This window comes from Eptatretus burgeri, chromosome 17, assembly GCF_056783735.1.
Source record: "Eptatretus burgeri isolate ZD-2024b chromosome 17, Ebu_testis_v1, whole genome shotgun sequence".
NCBI lineage: Eukaryota > Metazoa > Chordata > Myxini > Myxiniformes > Myxinidae > Eptatretus > Eptatretus burgeri.
The window spans coordinates 21,523,732-21,541,231 of record NC_140977.1 but is presented as its reverse complement, the minus strand read 5'-3'; the positions used below and the strand labels follow the sequence as shown (position 1 = coordinate 21,541,231).

The 17,500-nt window shown below is 44.0% G+C and overlaps 1 protein-coding gene across 8 annotated transcripts in view; it reads left to right on the top strand.

Annotated features, from left to right (window-relative positions):
* RAPGEF2 (Rap guanine nucleotide exchange factor 2) overlaps nucleotides 1-17,500 on the top strand; it is a 201,489-nt gene that overhangs the window by 174,565 nt on the left and 9,424 nt on the right. For 6 of the 8 annotated variants that reach the window (XM_085861243.1, XM_085861238.1, XM_085861242.1 and 3 more), the window contains 11 exons: nucleotides 969-1,185; nucleotides 2,506-2,651; nucleotides 4,002-4,242; nucleotides 4,500-4,880; nucleotides 5,060-5,271; nucleotides 5,900-6,023; nucleotides 9,060-9,083; nucleotides 10,050-10,273; nucleotides 12,739-12,879; nucleotides 15,337-15,486; nucleotides 16,787-16,916. In XM_085861243.1, the coding sequence (XP_085717369.1) occupies nucleotides 969-1,185; nucleotides 2,506-2,651; nucleotides 4,002-4,242; nucleotides 4,500-4,880; nucleotides 5,060-5,271; nucleotides 5,900-6,023; nucleotides 9,060-9,083; nucleotides 10,050-10,273; nucleotides 12,739-12,879; nucleotides 15,337-15,486; nucleotides 16,787-16,916 (1,990 nt within the window). The remainder of the gene's footprint in view (nucleotides 1-968; nucleotides 1,186-2,505; nucleotides 2,652-4,001; nucleotides 4,243-4,499; nucleotides 4,881-5,059; nucleotides 5,272-5,899; nucleotides 6,024-9,059; nucleotides 9,084-10,049; nucleotides 10,274-12,738; nucleotides 12,880-15,336; nucleotides 15,487-16,786; nucleotides 16,917-17,500) is intronic. The other 2 variants (XM_085861240.1, XM_085861239.1) reach the window with 2 other exon arrangements.

Below are 17,500 nucleotides of genomic sequence, written 5' to 3'. Positions count from 1 at the left end.
TTGGTATAAGTTATCTATAACACAACGAAATGTTCTGTGTCCGTTACTAATGCGTTATACATAAGACCAAGTCGCTATGAATACGTCCGAATCTTTAAAAAAAACATCAAAAGTTCAACGTAAGCCAGCGTTTTAGATACATTTTAATACGTTGCCATCGCTGGCTAAAACGTCAAGGTGTGACCGGGCCTTAAGCGGCGCATGACTGTGTATATATATATATATATATATATATATATATATATATATATATATATATATATATATATATATATATATATATACATACATACATACATATATGTTGGTCCTTACGATTTATTGATATGATGATGTGGGTTCGATACCAAGAAAGAATTACCCACGAAACTGAAATAGTGCCGAAGATAAGGTCACAGCAAGGTCAAATCACTGTTCGATAAACGCTCACTGTTACGGCCAAGGCTGATCTCGGAACTCCGATTACAGGGGCTCTCCGGCATCACCTTGATTCTATAAACACAGCCTTTGTTTCTCAGGTAATCTCCATGCACCCTTCACTATGAACTTCGGCATCCATGGTTTGCATCGGAACTTCAATGTGCAGATTTCTGACACGTCGTCTCGACGAACGTTTCTAAACGCGGCACCGATTCGTTGTATCGGTGTTGGATGTTGTTCGTGTGGTGGAATTTGTTCATGGCGATGAGATGATTGTTGTTGAGATCACGCAGGTTGTTAAATCAACTGGCATCCAGAGTCGAACAGGGTGCATATCGGTTGCTTCGTAAAGAAAATGGCTCTATATATTGAGTTTCCCATTTTCGTATAATTGTACTGCTTGGTGTTCTTTCCGTTTTTTTTTTGTTTTTTAAGGCAATGACGAGGCGTCTGTGCTTTGAGATAAATTTCAAAGAAATGTGGAAACCACTCATGAACCGATTGACTCGTGTGAGTAATGCAAATTTATTTGTCATGTTTGCTTCCAGGCTACAAGACCATGTGCTACCGACAAGAGGAATGCAACAACACGTCTCCCGTACACAAACCACGTATCAACAGCAAGCGTTACTCAATCCCAGACCTGACCGCTGTGGAGCCGTTACCTTGTGCAGACACAGAGCGAAAGTCCAACTCCTTGACCAAGAATAAACTGTTCAAACTCATGGCCAAATCGCGCATCAACCTGCTACCTCCGAAGCCCAAGTACAACTGTCGCACCTTACATGCACTGTCTCGCCGTTGGAATTTGTTACGATGGGATGTGGGAATTTTCACAGTGACACCAGTTTCAAGAGTAATGTACGCACTGATTTTGTGAGCAGAACAGCAGCCAGAACAACTCCGAGCTGTTTAGCCTGGGTTTGAATACCGACACAGCTATAAATGGTCATCCTGGTGTTTCGCATCCAGGCTGATTCAATAATGTGTGCGCTGTCCCAAGATGGACGTCAAACCGGGCGTTCCGTTTACCAGCATTAGGTGGGAGACGTTAAAGATCCCACCGTCTTTCATGAAGAGTAGGTGAGCTATCGCTAGCACGATGAACAAATTACAAATTCCTTCGTAAACCTACGAGGGGGCACTACATCAGTGGCTCGACCATGCTCGCAGCAAATCGATGCCAAACCGAAGCCTTCTTTCGAACACAGCACATGGCTGCAGGTAGCATCATTTATCGGTGTGGCGGGGGAGTTGGAGCAGTTGTGCCAGTGACGCAGTGCCCCTTGTAGATTAGAGAAGGAATTTGTAATTTATTAGGTGTGCCAGCGGTAACTCGCCGACTATTCGCGACAGATACCGTGGGATCTTTAACACCCCCCCCCACGAACTTGTCGAGATGCCCAGTTTAATGAACGACCCATTGACCTGCGTGATTCGATGCTTCGAAACAGCTGTAGCCTCACAATGGAAAGCACTTTTACTTTCACAGTGATATTGATTTAGGGTGAATCAGTGTTAAAAAAAAAAACCCTCGCAAAACTGTTCCTCACAGCTTGCTCGAACGTCTTGAGCACCAAGAGGCAGTTACTCCGGGGCAAAGGGATATGGATGGTGCAAGTAGTTAGGCTGCAGTTTATTCTTACTGGACTTTCACTGCATCAAAGAGTCTCGGAAATTGGAAACCACCACCAGACGAGCTTCGAATCCCCACTGGGATCAGTAAAGCCATCACCGCTGGACGGAGAATGGGCTGACAAAATGGCTGCTGCATAATAATGAAAATAGTTAATGGTTGCTCGGCTTTGTCAACCTACAAAAAGTGCATACATTTTTTTCATTACATTGCATACTTGTTTGTTTACCCGGCACATTCTCTTTAATGTTATAAAACAGTATTATATTGGAGGAAAATTGTGTTACCATGAAGTTTAACAATCCTACTCTATTTTGAAAAAAAACAGCTGATGAATGGTGGTTTAACAAAAAAAAAAAACATCTAAACTGTTGAGCTAATTCCTGAGAGATGGTAACACATGCTGTTTTTTTTTTTGTTTTTTTTTTTTACACCTGTTTGTCATCTAGTGATGTGCCGGTGACCCAAGATGACAGCATTTTGGCCATGAAGGCCACAAAGCATGGGCCCATGCCACAGCCCCCAACCGCAGGCCTTTCCTCCAGCAATCCGGACCTAGTCCAATGCCATCATTCAGTGCCTGGCTCTTCTCCTGGTAATAAGCCCCGATTGGCCACAATTCTACTGTGCCTTCAAACATTATTTTGGGATGTCTTTTCGTCGTCAGTGATGGTGATGGTTATATTTATTTATTTATTTTTGTTTTTTGTTTTTTTTTTGACTAATACACGACTTTCACAATCACATTTGAATGCTAAATGAGGCCTTTTCCACATGCGGTGTGTGTGTGTGTGTGTGTGTGTGTGTGTGTGTGTGTGTGTGTGTGTGTGTGTGTGTGTGTGTGTGTGTGTGTGTGTGTGTGTTGGTTTTTAGTGACTCATTTCTACAATTACGCACACTTTTAACCTGCCACTGCTAGCACATAATTCAACTAGTCTTTTAAACATAATTTTCAGCATTTAGAAGAAAGATTTCATTTAGAAGAAAGAAAGAGTGGCAATTTCAAAATGGTTAACCATAATTGTTGTGTTCCTGAATGCAAATCGGACTCACGAGAATTTGGGAAATACAAGAAATATCCATGGACGAGAGGTGTTGGGTTCCCATAATTTCCTGGTGGTACAAGCTAGCAGACACCACACACACACACACACACACACACACACACACACACACACACACACACACACACACACACACACAGACAGACACACACACACACACACACACACACACACACACACACACACACACACACACACACACACACAAACACACACACACGCGCGCACTTCTCCTTTTACCAATAGATACAAAAATGTAGCATAATTTCTCTTGTGTTTCTGGAACGAAACAATGTATTTACAACAGCCCTCACTGTTCCCATTAGCTCCCACCACCCCCAGCCCAACATGATTAATTGTAAATATCATCATTTTAAACTTAACCTCTACATTCACAAGCACCAGATATATCCTTCCCATCAGTGTTCAGAAGCACCTAATCCAGATTACACAGTCCATTCACTGGTAGTGATCTGTCGGAGGGGGGGGGGTTGTGTAATACACACCCATCCACTCAGGCCTTGCACCGACCCACATGATCGGCAGTTTGCAGGATGAGTAGCTTCCCATTCAGCGAGCTGAGAAAGTTCTCTTAGTCTTTCGTTGTGCAGAGGCACATCCCTTTCTCTCGGGTACTTTTCCAATTATTTTTGACTTATTTTAGCTTATTTTTGAGCCATTTCAGGTAACATTCCTTATCTCGCACACATGACATTCTTTCGCCCCAAACACATGAGTTTCATGGGGTTTCTGCGCATACTCACCGAGCATTCTGGGGCGGATTACATCATTTGAAAAGTCACGTATTATTATAGAATAAAGTTTGGGAGCAAATCAATATGAAATGTCTGACAACATCTTTGCACTACCCACCATCTCAGAGTTTGCTGACCAAGTAGTACGAGTATATCGTGCTGATCAGAGCAGTCGCTACGTGCTCATGAGTCGAGAAAGCACGGCGCGTGAAGTGGTAGTTGCTGCACTGCGTGAGTTCCAGTTGCAGGAACCACCTGATGGATACTGCCTTTGTGAGGTATCCGTTACACCAGCGGGCCTCATCAAGCAAAGTCGGTTGCCAGATTCCATGGTACGCCTGGCAGAGAAGATCCAACTAAACGCACGGTATGGCTGCCCGATAATAAGGCTGTATCAGCATGAAACTCGTGCTGTTTGTTAAGCTTGTGTTTCTCATTATCAGAGACATCACGTGGCTGGTACATGTTAGTGGAATGCTGGTTGAAGGAGCATTACCTACATTTATCTAAGGTCATAAATAATTTTCAGCAGTTGAGTCTTCATTTCAATAATAAAAAAAAAATTATCCATCATCCATGTAATTATTTTCAAAGACTGGATGATCCGTTATTTCTCCTCACCAGGTACTACCTGAAGAATGTCCGTCAGACAGAGACGCTGTGCTCCGATGAGGACGCGCAGGAATTACAGAAGGAAGCGCAGACATCGCTGCTGCACTTGAGCAGCGCTGAGCTAGCGGCACAGCTCTCTGTGCGCGATTTTCAGTCGTTTGCCGCCATCCCTACTACCGAATACGTCGAGGATGTTTTTCGGTTGTCTAATGCCACCACACCTCACCTGCGGCACTTTGAGCAGCTTCTCAACCAGGAGACCTTCTGGGTGCCGTCGGCCTTGCTGTGCGAAGGGAGTGCTGTGAAAAGGGCCAAGGTGGTCAAACACTTCCTTAAGGTCGCAATGTACTGCCGTGAAAACAAGAACTTCAACTCCATGTTCGCCATCATCAGGTGAGTAATGGGACAACACAGGGAAATATGTACTGCAGTCCCTTGTTGCAGATTTGCAACTTCAGTGAATGTGATAAATGTATTTCGACTTCCAGCATTTCCAGAACTCCCATGCTTTCCAAAGAACGCTTTGCGTCTCATGGCTATGCTAATACAGTGCCGTTCTTCATGCTCTCTAGTGGCCTGAGTCACTCTTCGGTTACACGGCTGCGGCACACGTGGGACAAGCTGCCGTCGAAGTACGAAAAGCTATTTCAGGACCTCCAAGGCCTCTTTGACCCATCTCGGAACATGGCAAAGTACCGTGCGGAGTTGAGCAGCTCTAACCTCCAGCCACCCGTAATTCCACTGTTCCCAGTCGTAAAAAAAGACCTTACATTCATCCATGAAGGTGAGCCTCACATCTTTGTACAAATGGACTCTGTACTAATGGAAATATGTAATTTAAAAATGAAGATAATTGTGTTCTCTATTGGGGTTTGCGGGTGGGTCTGTATAGTTGGGGGAGCCCTTGAACTGAACTTGATGTTCTTTTTCTTTTTTGTCCGCATGCTTTTTGAAAAAAAAACGGGGGGGGGGAGGGGTGGTGGTATTGTAATGTGCTTTGTCTGTCTATCACACTATCTCCTAAACGGTTGGGCAGAAATTCTCCAAACTTGGTAATTATGATCACCACATGGAAAGAAGGTGCAAGAGCTGTGTTCTTTTGGGGTTTGTTTTTTTTTTACATCTTTGAAGAGAAAGGGAACAAAAGGAAATGTACTATGATGTCATAATTATATACGCACAGCTTGGACCTGTTTTTATTTTCATTTTTCAAAAATGGAGCTCGAAGTAGACAGTCTGCTTGGTAAATTAAATGTCCGTGCGGATGAGCTTGTTGGCTCAACCAGTACAATGCTTCCTCTATTCTTGTTCGTACGACGTGTGTTCAGAGGTTGTGTACTTTCACGGTTGACGGAAAATGAACTTACTCCATTCACCGATGCTGATAACTGTTTTGTGCATATTATTTGCAGGCAACGACTCGTACGTGGATGGTCTTGTTAATTTTGAGAAGCTGAGAATGATTGCCAAGGAGGTGCGTGGCGTCGGGCGCCTGGCGGCGGCAACTCAGGAACCTGCATTCATGTTTCGGCAACGGTGAGCGTGTTTTGACCACCAGTACTCGGGACTTCTTTCAAACCATAATTTTGTTCTCCATTTCTCATCCTGCTCACCCTGTTCTGATAAGGAAACAATGTATTGGGCACAGGAACGTAGCCAGGAATTTCCACTTTGTACGCACTTCCCCACCCCTCCCAGCACATGGACTCTAAAATTTAAATTACATGTAAACATCGCAAAACTAGCTCCATTGTTATGGTATTGGACTGCTACAAAGTCAACTCGATGATTATCTAAATCATCGAAAAAAAAAAAAGGTCTTTCTGCCACAGCGAAACTTACTGGCACCCGTGGTCAAAACGCAAGGAGCTGTGTAACTGCCTGGGTGGTGGTGGTCGTATGGCAGCTTAGCTGCCAGGGTAGCTATCATTCCTTGAAGCGCGACTGTGTCGCTGATGCAGTGCCCCTCTACCAGTACACACACTGGAACTGGTACTCATTTCGCCGACCTCGGAAGGATGACAGGCTGAGTCAACCCCCTCGTGTATTAATTCAGCGGCCGACGGGGCTTGAACTCAGGACCCTGGGATCCCAAGCCGCCACCCTAATCACTGAGCCAACACCAGGCTCACTGTCTGGGTAAAACGCAGGATACATCTGAGATAGCTTAGAGAGGATGTTGCTGCTTGATATCCTTCCGGGCTGGCGAGGTTACCTTCGGATGCATCATCGACCTCCTTTCAGGCTTCTTCGTGCCTCAAATGACAAGGTTTGCTTCCTTCGAGTATATCCTCATGTTGCCAGTACAAGTGCAGAAGTTGTGCGAGTCACCAAATGGATTCCACATGCGCCAACTTGCCGAGGAAATCAAACTTGGTGAAAGAAAATATCAATCTTTCAGCATCGCCGTCAAATTTGTAATTTTATCCAAGGTTCTGATTCTTTCTCTTCTCCGTTTGTATGCAGCGTAAGGCTGCAGGGTAGATCATTGGCTGCGGGTGCAGCTGTGCCTCTGATGCAGTGCCCTCTGCTGGTTAAGGCAGGAATTTGTCATTTGTTCACGGTGCCGACGATAGCTCGCTTACTCTTCGCAAAGTTCACCGTCGGATCTTTAACGTCCATAAACTAATGCTGGCAGACAGGACACCAGTTTAACGTCCACCCGAGCGATAGCACCCACGTTGATGAATCGCCCTGCCTGTGAATCACCTGGATGGCAGTTTATAGGTTGGCCGGGATTCAAATCAAGGCTACACCGTTTAGAGGCGAGTGTGCTTACCTCGAGGGTCTAGGCCATCCTGTCAGCCCTAGGTGCTAAATTATAATTATAACTTGTATTTTCCTTTGAAACATGAGAGTTGGGATGGAATCGGGAGAAATTGATCGAGGAATGCCAACCGCCGTGAGAAGCAAGGAAAGGCCGACATTTGGGGTGTTGACCCCTTCGCCATAACAAAACAGGGGTTGACACCTGAAATGTCAGCTTGTCCTTTCTCCTTATGACGTGCTGGTAACGGCGGTCATCCTTGTTGCTCTCTCTTCTTCTGGGCCTGGCAGAAATATATATATATATATATATATATATATATATATATATATATATATATATATATATATATATATATATATATATATATATATATATATATATATATATATATATATATATATATATATATATATATATATATATATATATATATATATATACACACAGCACCTTTGTTAAATAACAATCTCCAGTGACTGGAGTTCAATGACACTGCACCAATCACCGCACAGCACACAGTACACCACCCGATATGAAGATACCCCAAACGGCCTTGGGATCGCTTTGGTGCAAAAGATCTCCTCGGAGAAGGATCGCAGCTGATGCTGCGCAAGCTTGATGATTCGCCTTTTCAGCTTCTCAATGGCCTTCCCGACTTTCTCAAACTTGAACGTGTTGTTTTAGTTGCTTTCCGATTCTCTCTCGTTTGCTTATTTATTTGTTTGTATGCATACTCGAGCCTCGTGCAAGAGCTAGCACGAGTACACTAAAAGGATTTGCATTGAAAGTACTTTTTTTTTCCCCACATCAGATTGTTATTTTTCCCCCACATCAGATTGTTATTTTTCCCCCCATCGTACATCCATCCAAGGTAGGAATCGTTTTCAAAGATTTCAGGATGATCCGTGCCTTGTTTGTAGTTTCCAGGCATTCTGCAAATATCCTTGCCAGGTATGCGCAGCAATATCCGAAGCCCAGGCATTTGAAATATCCTCTCAGAAGTCAAATCCGGTTTTGCTCTGACTTCTCATGTTCTCACATTTTGATTGCTCTCGGACCAATTTGAACGAATGGCATGAGCACTTTTGCAAAATACTTCCTGCAATTGTTTCACTTGCTATCTTTGAGAGTAATTCGTATTCTGATTTGGAAGAACAAAATCATTATTACTTTTGTATAACATCAGGTAAATGTTGGTCAAAATCAAAGTGGACTCGGTGGCATTGTTCGATCGTCTGTTCGGTCTGGGATGTTGGTGGTTCGACTCGGACCCCGGCCGAGTCACACATAAGACTTTAAAGATGGGATGTGCTGCTTCCTCGCTTGATGGCCAGCATTTAGAGGATAGAGCACAGGCAAATCCTTGAGTTCTTTCTCCTTACGTTACCGCTGACTACGGAGAAAAAAAGCTACCACCACAAGATGGCATCACTGGTACCCAGAATGCTCTGGGAAGTTACTTCCCCCAAAGGTCGATGGTTGTTTGCCTCATGATTAAACGTGTATGTGTGTGTGTGTGTGTGTGTGTGTGTGTGTGTGTGTGTGTGTGTGTGTGTGTGTGTGTGTGTGTGTGTGTGTGTGTGTGTGTGTGTCCCCATCCGTTCCTGATCCTTAGACCCTGTCCTGTAAAAGTAAATGTTTTTAACCAGTGATGATAATGTTTCCATGAAAGTTAATTTCCTTTTACCTCTCTGGACTATCACTGGTTTTCCTGCCTTTTTGACTTTCTGCTTATTATTCTTTCTTTTTTTCCTTCTTTACTTGGTCTTTCTTTGGCCCTTCCTTGCACCATTACTCATCAGGAAGGGAAAGTGGAAACGGCTGGGGTGAGTGGGCTTTCCAGCACAGTTGCCTCCATTTTGGCATTTTGTGATGCCATCCAATGCCATCTCAGCACAGATAAAACTAGAAAGCATCTCGAAATGAAAAACTCGTCTGCCTCCGCTTTGTACTCAAACTAAACTTGATGAAACTGACAGCTTTCAAAAAAAAAATGTAAAAGTTATTTATTCATGTTCTCCATATTGTCATTATTTAGACTTGTTGAAAATTTAATGACAAAAGCTCAAATGGTAAAGTTATGGCCTGGACAGACACACTGAGGCTCAAATGGTAGAGTTATGGCCTGGACAGACACACTGAGGCTCAAATGGTAGAGTTATGGCCTGGACAGACACACTGAGGCTCAAGTGGTAAATAAATAAATGAACAAACATGGAAGTGATGACACAACTCGGTCGTCTCACACTGACGCTCGGCGGTGGGGCTCATAAGACCAATTTGTACTCACTGTGACTTTGCCCTTTAACATTTTGACCCAATCATTACTTGATATTCTCCATATTCATATAGTAAAGGTTTGTTGAAAATTTGAAGACAAGAGCTCAAATGGGGAGGGGGGAAGTTATGGCCTGGACAGACGGACACACCACAGCGATTACAAAACTGTGTCTCCTCCTGTGTGAGCAGAAGGTCTAATTAACGAGTTTGGGATTGTGAACAAGCAGCTCTTTTATCTTTAGCTCATAATTTTCCTTTCCTTTCCTTTCCTTTCCTATTATTTGTGAACTGGTGTCATCCGAATGCGCACAAGACACATTGCAAAGAGCTTAGTCAAACACTTAAATAATTTTCTGGATCCTTAAAAAGATGAGCTTTGGGATTTTGCAATTAATTTCCTGATTTTTATTTATTTTATTTATTTTTTCATTTCCCTTGAACAATAACCAGCCTTTGTTTCACACACCATGGGTACGACCTAACTGTTTTTTGTGGTGCGTGCAAATGTGCAGGTCCTTGAGTCAAGGCAGTGCGGGCGTTGGCTCCTTGGACCCCTCACTTGGCGGAGGACACAAGAAACGGCATCGGCGCTCCTCCTTCCTCAATCCCAAGAAGCTCTACGAAGAGGCGCTGATGGCTCGCCGTGTACGCCAATACTTGGCCGGACTTTCTGTGGAGCGCGACGAAGATCAGCTGCTTTCGCTTTCACTGCAGTGCGAGCCGGCAGCGAATACATGTAAGAAAATACGATTGCCGTTTGATGTTGTCGATGTGTATCGGTGGTTGATGGAGTGCGTCGTTTGTCCGCCATCACGAACGTCATCACGAGACTCGTTGGCGTAATGCTTCGGGCATCCGTTCTGAGTCTGGGAGGTCGGCAGTTCAAACCCTGGCCGAGTCATACCAAGGTCGTTTAAAATGGTACGTGCTGCTTAGTTGCTTTACACTCAGCACTTGAAAAGGACAGAGCACAGACAAACGACTACAGGTTGACAACCATCGCCCAGCTTTATGGGCCTCATGGCTTCATTTTAAGGGAAATCACATTATTTAAATGTTCTGATAAAGTTGTAAGAAAAGATTTTCTGTTTATCTTTAATTTTGCACAGAGGGAGAGCTGCTTTCGTAGTCATGCTTGCAGGTAGTGGCTAAAATAATGGAAACGCCAATGTAAAGTCACTTAATAGAGCGTTGGGTTACAAGGTGCAGCCAGTACGGCCTGTATGCACAGTGGCATAGAGTCCTCCAGCGTCTGGGATTCTGTCGGAGGGATGCGTCACTATTCTTCCACGAGAAAGTCAATCAACTCACACCTGTTGTTGGAGGTGAAAAACGCTGTCTCAAGTGTCATTCCAGAATATCCCATAAGTGCTCGATTGGGTTCAGATCTGGTGACTGAGAAGGTCATGACGTATGGATAACATCAGTGTCATGCTCATCAAACCATTTGGCGACAACATGTGCTCTGTGGATGGTGGCATTGGGAGGTCTCCTCTTGCAGCCATGTTCACCATAATTATAGGCAACCAGACCTGTGCAGCATTTTTATACATGACCCAAAGCATGCTGGGATGTTATTTGCTTCATTAAGGGCCCTGTCACACCTTGACGTTTTAGCCAGCGTATGGCGAGGTATAAAAATGTATATAAAACACTGGCGTACGCTGAACTATTGATGTTTTTTCCAGTTTTGGACGTATTCATAACGAGTTGGACGTATGCATAACGTATTAGTAACGTACACAGAACGTTTCGATAACATATAGATAACTTATATCAACGAATGCTGAGCGTGTTGTCGGCGTTCACAACCTATGCCCAACGATAGTCTAACTTATGCATAGCGCGGCAGCGTATCGCCGACGAGCACGTGGCGTAGGCTATTAATAGGCTGCGGCTCGACGATTCAAATCATAACCGCACTGGACATCGAAGTGTCAAGCCGCTGTCACACCTTGACGTTTTAGCCAGCGTATGCCGACGTATCAAAAATTTGCCGAATACGCTGGCACACGTCGAATACGTTATGGGTAAGTTTTGTATACGTTAAGAGCACGCTGAAACTGAAGCACGCTGGCATACGTCGTAGTACGCCGAGTACGTCGACAAATTTTCAGCATGTTGAAAATTTCTTGACGTACTCTGCGTATAACACATGTTCCGCATACGCTGGCCATAAGTTGTAGGCACGCTACGCGATTGTTGACACACGTCGATACACGTTACTTGTAAGTTACTCATAAGTCGAATCACGTCGAGGTAATGGTTAGCGTCAGTGTTCCAGGCTCCCTGGTTTTTATTTATTTATTTATTTATTTTTTCTTCGGTATGACGGTGATGTTGACACTTCGATTTCTCGTGCGGTTATGATTTAAATCGTTGAGCGGCAGCCTATTAATTATATTGTATTATAACCGCACTAGAAATTGAAGTGTCAACATCACCGTCATGCAGAAGAAAAAAAAAACGGAGTCTGGAACACTGACGCTAACCATTACATCGACGTGTTTCGACTTATGAGTAACTTACAAGTAACGTGTGTCGACGTGTGTCAACGATCGCGTGACGTGCCTACAACTTATGGCCAGCGTATGCGGAACGTGTGAGTCATACGCTGGCATACGTCGAAAAATTTCAAGCATGGAAAATTTGTCTAACAGCTCGGCGTACTACGACGTATGCCAGCGTACTACGACGTGTGCCAGCGTACTACGACGTATGCCAGCGTGCTCTTAACGTATACAAAACTTACCCATACGTATTCGACGCGTGTCAGCGTTTTAGACAAATTTTTGATACGTCGGCATACGCTGGCTAAATCGTCAAGGTGTGACAGGGCCTTAACACATGGGCCACACTTGTTTATAAGCCATTGCTTGGTGCCACTCATTTACCCAGGTGTTTCTATTTATTTTTTATTTTTTGTCCACTACCTGTACATCCTTTTATCTTCTGGGGAGGGGTGTGGAAGGATTGTTTTGAATGTTGTCATCAAACCTTTGATTTTGTTGCATTACTGGGTGGAGGATTTGGCATCCTGCTAGTTAGTGCCTGAGGTGTCTTTATTATTTATTTTTTTTACACAGCCTAATGAAGTTCCAGAAAAGCAAACTAACCTCTGTTGTTGTTGTAGACTATGGCATGGCAGCTACAACTCGTGTCTACGGATGTTGCATCCCATTTTTTCTTCCTTTCCCACAGTGCCTCGGGCCACTGATAAGAAGGCGCTGAAGGCAATGGATTCGCTCTCCGGCACATTGTCTGCAAAGCAGCAAACCTTACCCACAGTCACGTTACACCCGTCCGGCCGCCGGGTGCCACTCAACTCTCTGCCTCCGTTTGGTATGCTTTTCACACTTCCTGTCTTCCTTGCACAACTTTGGATTACGGATTAGCTCACGCTTGCGTGCTAGAATCCACACATTGCTTTGTGTGGTACAGCGTTATTGGAAGGGTGGATGTGAACGCGAGGCGCTGCTTGTTTTTTTGTTTTTTTTGAAAAACTTGTTCCTGATGACCTTTGAGGAAGTTACTTTAGATTTGTTTTGAATGACCCTGCGTTAGCATAGAGGTATGCAAACTCACCTCTGAGCTGTCTAGCCTGGGTTTCGATCATGAACCTGCTATAAACTGCCATCCTGGTGTTTCACATGTAAGGTGAGGCATCAATGTGTGTGCCGTCCCTCGGATGGACGTTAAACGGATGTCCCGTCAGCCAGAATTAGTTGGTGAACATTAAAGACCCCACGGTGTCCTTCGTGAAGAGTAGGCAAGCTATCGTGTGCACCCTGACCAAATTCCAAATTCCTGCTCTCCGCTCCTATCCTATAGGGGGCACTGCATCGACGGCATTGCCACGTCCCTGCAAGAACTGATGATAACTCACAACAACATGCTGCATACGAATTACGACAACTACCCTGCCAACCTCAACTTTACATTATTACTTACAAATCAATTACTTATTAAATTGTCCCATTTCTTTTTTGCTGTGCATTCGGCTAACCACTATGGGGGTGTTTTCCCCACCTTGATAAGGCTGGTACCATGACAAACCCAGAGCCATTGGTTGTGCGCAAAGTTCACCAAGCCAGCAGTATGTTGAGGTATAGTCCTGTCGAACTGCATCGCGTGCTTTGTGCTTCATTTCTCCTCAAATAGAAGAGGCGGCACCCAGACAATGCTGGGTGAGCATCCTGTTTAGGTTGAGGAACTCCTGGCCAACTTGGACGAACGGAAACGCCATTAGGGAAGCAGGCTGCACATTTGCCGTATTTCATTGCAAACGTGTCATGTGACCTTTTGATAATCCAGGCGTTTGATTAGGTTTCCTACCGCTTGTTCAATATTATCAAACTTCCAGATGATTAATGCACTATCACAACCCGTGACATTGATTATACATTGCCTTCTGTCCCACACTCCCATGTTCCAATCAGTCATTCAATGAGTAATGTTTTTTTGTTTTTTTTTTGTACACTTACAATCGTGTTATCCTCAAATTAAATGTGTTTTACTCCATTATAATCATTATACACCAAATGTAATGTTCATGTGCACATACAAATGCCCTACAATGTTTGAAATGAACTAGTCTTGCTCGTGATGGTGACGATCGGTGTTGGCGAATCGGGAGAACAATCTATGAACAATGGGTGAGGCCGGTAGTGCCAGCTTCTCGCTTCCCCACGACGGCTAGCATATCTCGATCGACACTCGTTTACTCCATCCATTGTTCTACTTATCCGCTGATGAAAATTGATACTTCACGAGGAAGACTAGTTCTTTATTCGACTTCGAATCTCCTGTGACCACCAAGCCCAAGGTGCCGAGTCTCAGGATTTTCACCAAGATGCTCTGTTACGAAATTTCCCACTCCCCTTGATTTTCAACCCCTGAATTCTGACTCTCCCTTTAAAAAGCAGTCGATCACACTTCCATGTACTCCCTGACCTCACTCTTACCCACTCACCTCTGACTCACTCCCACCCGAGGTCAACCCTTATCCTGATGTGTGCTCTCTCTCTCTCTCTCTCTCTCTCTCTCTCTCTCTCTCTCTCTCTCTCTCTCTCTCTCTCTCTCTCTCTCTCTCTCTCTCTCTCTGTCTCTCTCTCTGTCTCTGTCTCTGTCTCTGTCTCTGTCTCTGTCTCTGTCTCTGTCTCTGTCTCTGTCTCTGTCTCTGTCTCTGGCAAAACATCAGCTTGTCTTCACTTCCCACCTCGATCAATGTCCTGTTCATTCCATCCATAAAATGTGTGCCTTTCTGGAGCGAAGCATAATACGCATGTCAATTAAAATTTGCTAATGGTCTCGGGGAATTTTTTAAAGTGTCATCAAATCTTTATTTTGTTCGGTCGAGAGGACGTACAAGGAAATATAAGGCACATCCATGATATTCAGGGATTATATGAGGAGCACGGCTTCACACGTAAAATCTGCACGTACCGGTTCCGTTGCGTTCCACGTTTCCAAGGCAGTAAGTGATGTTCCTTTTGACTCGACTTCCTTGCACCAACTGCACTTGTTGTTTATTTATTTTTAATTTCTCGTACATCCATTTGTAACTTGTGAATTTTGTGAATTAATACAAATGGTTCCGTTTTTCCGATATGTCGAACCGAATTGTAATTGTCTTACTGTCTTGCAAACCTCTCATCCTGTTCTTTTAATTGACTGTACTACGACTACCTTACTACTCTGCTACTCTATCTTTAATTACTATGACAACTCATCATCCCAAAGCTCACAACTCATCGCTTCACGGCCTTTGCCCACATCCTCTCTCACCTCACGTGACAGGCATGACATCTCCACAATCTCTGCAGAAAATCCTCTCTTTGGCAGAACGTGGTGGTTCAGAGAGGTTGAAACCAAAGTCTGATGATTCGTTGTCTATCACCTCCTCACAGTCCGACCCATCTGCCTCACCTCAACATTCGCCTCATCGGGGTTGGTTTACTCTTTTGTCGAAAGTGTAATCTGTGCACAAACCTTTGCTGCTTATTGTGAAAATGAATGCATCTTACGGTGGCTAAAAATGTTTAGATTCAAATTTGTTGATTCTCTTAATGAAGCCATAAAATGTAAGGCAAGTGCACTACTTCTGCACCATCCTGTTGGACTGTGTATATTTCTTATAACCACTACGACTATTAATTAACCTTGCATCCCAAACAAATTATGGCCCCAATTAATCCCATGTGTGTGTTGGCGATGAAATTGGGACGGCGGCGTGTTGCATTGAAATTCTCATGGATGTACTACTTGTGAATGTCTGCAGCTATAGAGGAACCTGGGCTGGGTTTGAAACAGCAAAGGGCTTACCTTGTGTAGCTTTCTTGGTTGCTTTTTGCAACTTCCTTTGGCTGGATGAGTATAGATATCTCACGTTAAAAGGCCTCGACGCTGGTGCACATGGTAGCACACTCCAAACGTAAGCTGTCTAGGCTGGGTTCAATTCTCAACTCGCATATAAAACTTGGTCAAATTGGTGCTTCGCAGCAGGACATTTTATCACAAAGCGTGCTGTCCCTCGGGCAGCCCTTAAACTATATTTCCTGTCTGCCAGCATTAGTTGGTGGACGTTAAAGTTTGCACGGTGTAATTCGCCAAGAGTAGGTGAGTAAACACCAGCACCCTGAGCAAATCCTCAACTGCTGCCTAAGCTGGCTCCAAATGAACACCAGGCCTGGCCAGCTGGATGGTGAAGTCTTTGGCCAAGCCTTCCCTCAGCTGATCCGACAAGAAGATGTGATTAATTGGGACCATTTTATGGAAAGCTGTTTTAGGAATCCCTAAATGAGGGAGTCCTCCAGTTGAAATTACACCTGCAATTATTTGTCTTAATAGATGGACCCACTTTCTTGAAAACCGAAAGATTCCGCAGCCTCTTTAAAACAAGTTATCCTGCTACTCCCACTGACAAAGCACCAGGAAGTGCCTTTCCCACAGTTACTACAGCTTAAAATCAATCGTTTATTTTGAAACCTGTTCATTTACTTGAATTAACTTTTGTAAGACATTTCATGAAGATCCATTTCTACATTGCTGATATCTCCAGGATTTAATTTTCTTTGTGTTATTATCGTAAACACAGTTTGAAAGATCAGAGACGTATTTACGTAAGTTGTAAAGTTTATATTTTGTCCTCATGTTTATAATGTAGTTGTGATTTAGTGCTGATTATAATTCGGATGCAGATGCGCTATCATTTGCAACTTGTTTATTTTGCCTTGATCTGTGTATACAGTGGTTGCCCGCATGGCACAGACTGGCAGTGCCAACGAGCTGAGCAGTCATGACTCGATAGACAGCAACCATTTGCTCGATGCAACGCTATGTTCACAGTGCCAAACGGGCAACTGTCCACGGCACACCAGGTACCCGTTGCCTCGAGTGTTGACTGTTCTGGAAAAAGCATCAGCGTTACCCTTGCACATCTGGCTGCGCTTGTCTGCATTAAAAATTCCACCACGATTTTGCTTGCATCCCATCGCGTCAAAATGCCGTGCATATGGAAACGACATTTTGACACCTATACACTCGTACGATAAAAATAAAAATCATACCAGAGCAAAGTCGATGGCACGCCATCGCCAATCCCCGCACTTCCCAGTTCCCACCCAATGCAAAGTTGAAAGATGGCAAAAAGTTCTACCAGGAATAACACAATATCAAATTTTGAGTTGAATAAAAAATCTGTTTTGATGCCTGTGAACCTAAGTCCACACCCTCTGGCGTGGAAAAAATCGTTCCATGTTTCATGTGTCGCCCAATGTTGTTTGCATGTACAAAGTTTCATTTAAAAAATGTTTAGAAATGTTCCTGTAATTGCATTTTTTTGCTATTCGACCTTTTGACCCCACCCCAGGAGACTGGGCCAAAATGATACGACTCTCGCACCTTCTTGCCATGTGGTCATCATAACGACCAAGCTTGTTGAATTTCTGCACAACCGTTTAGG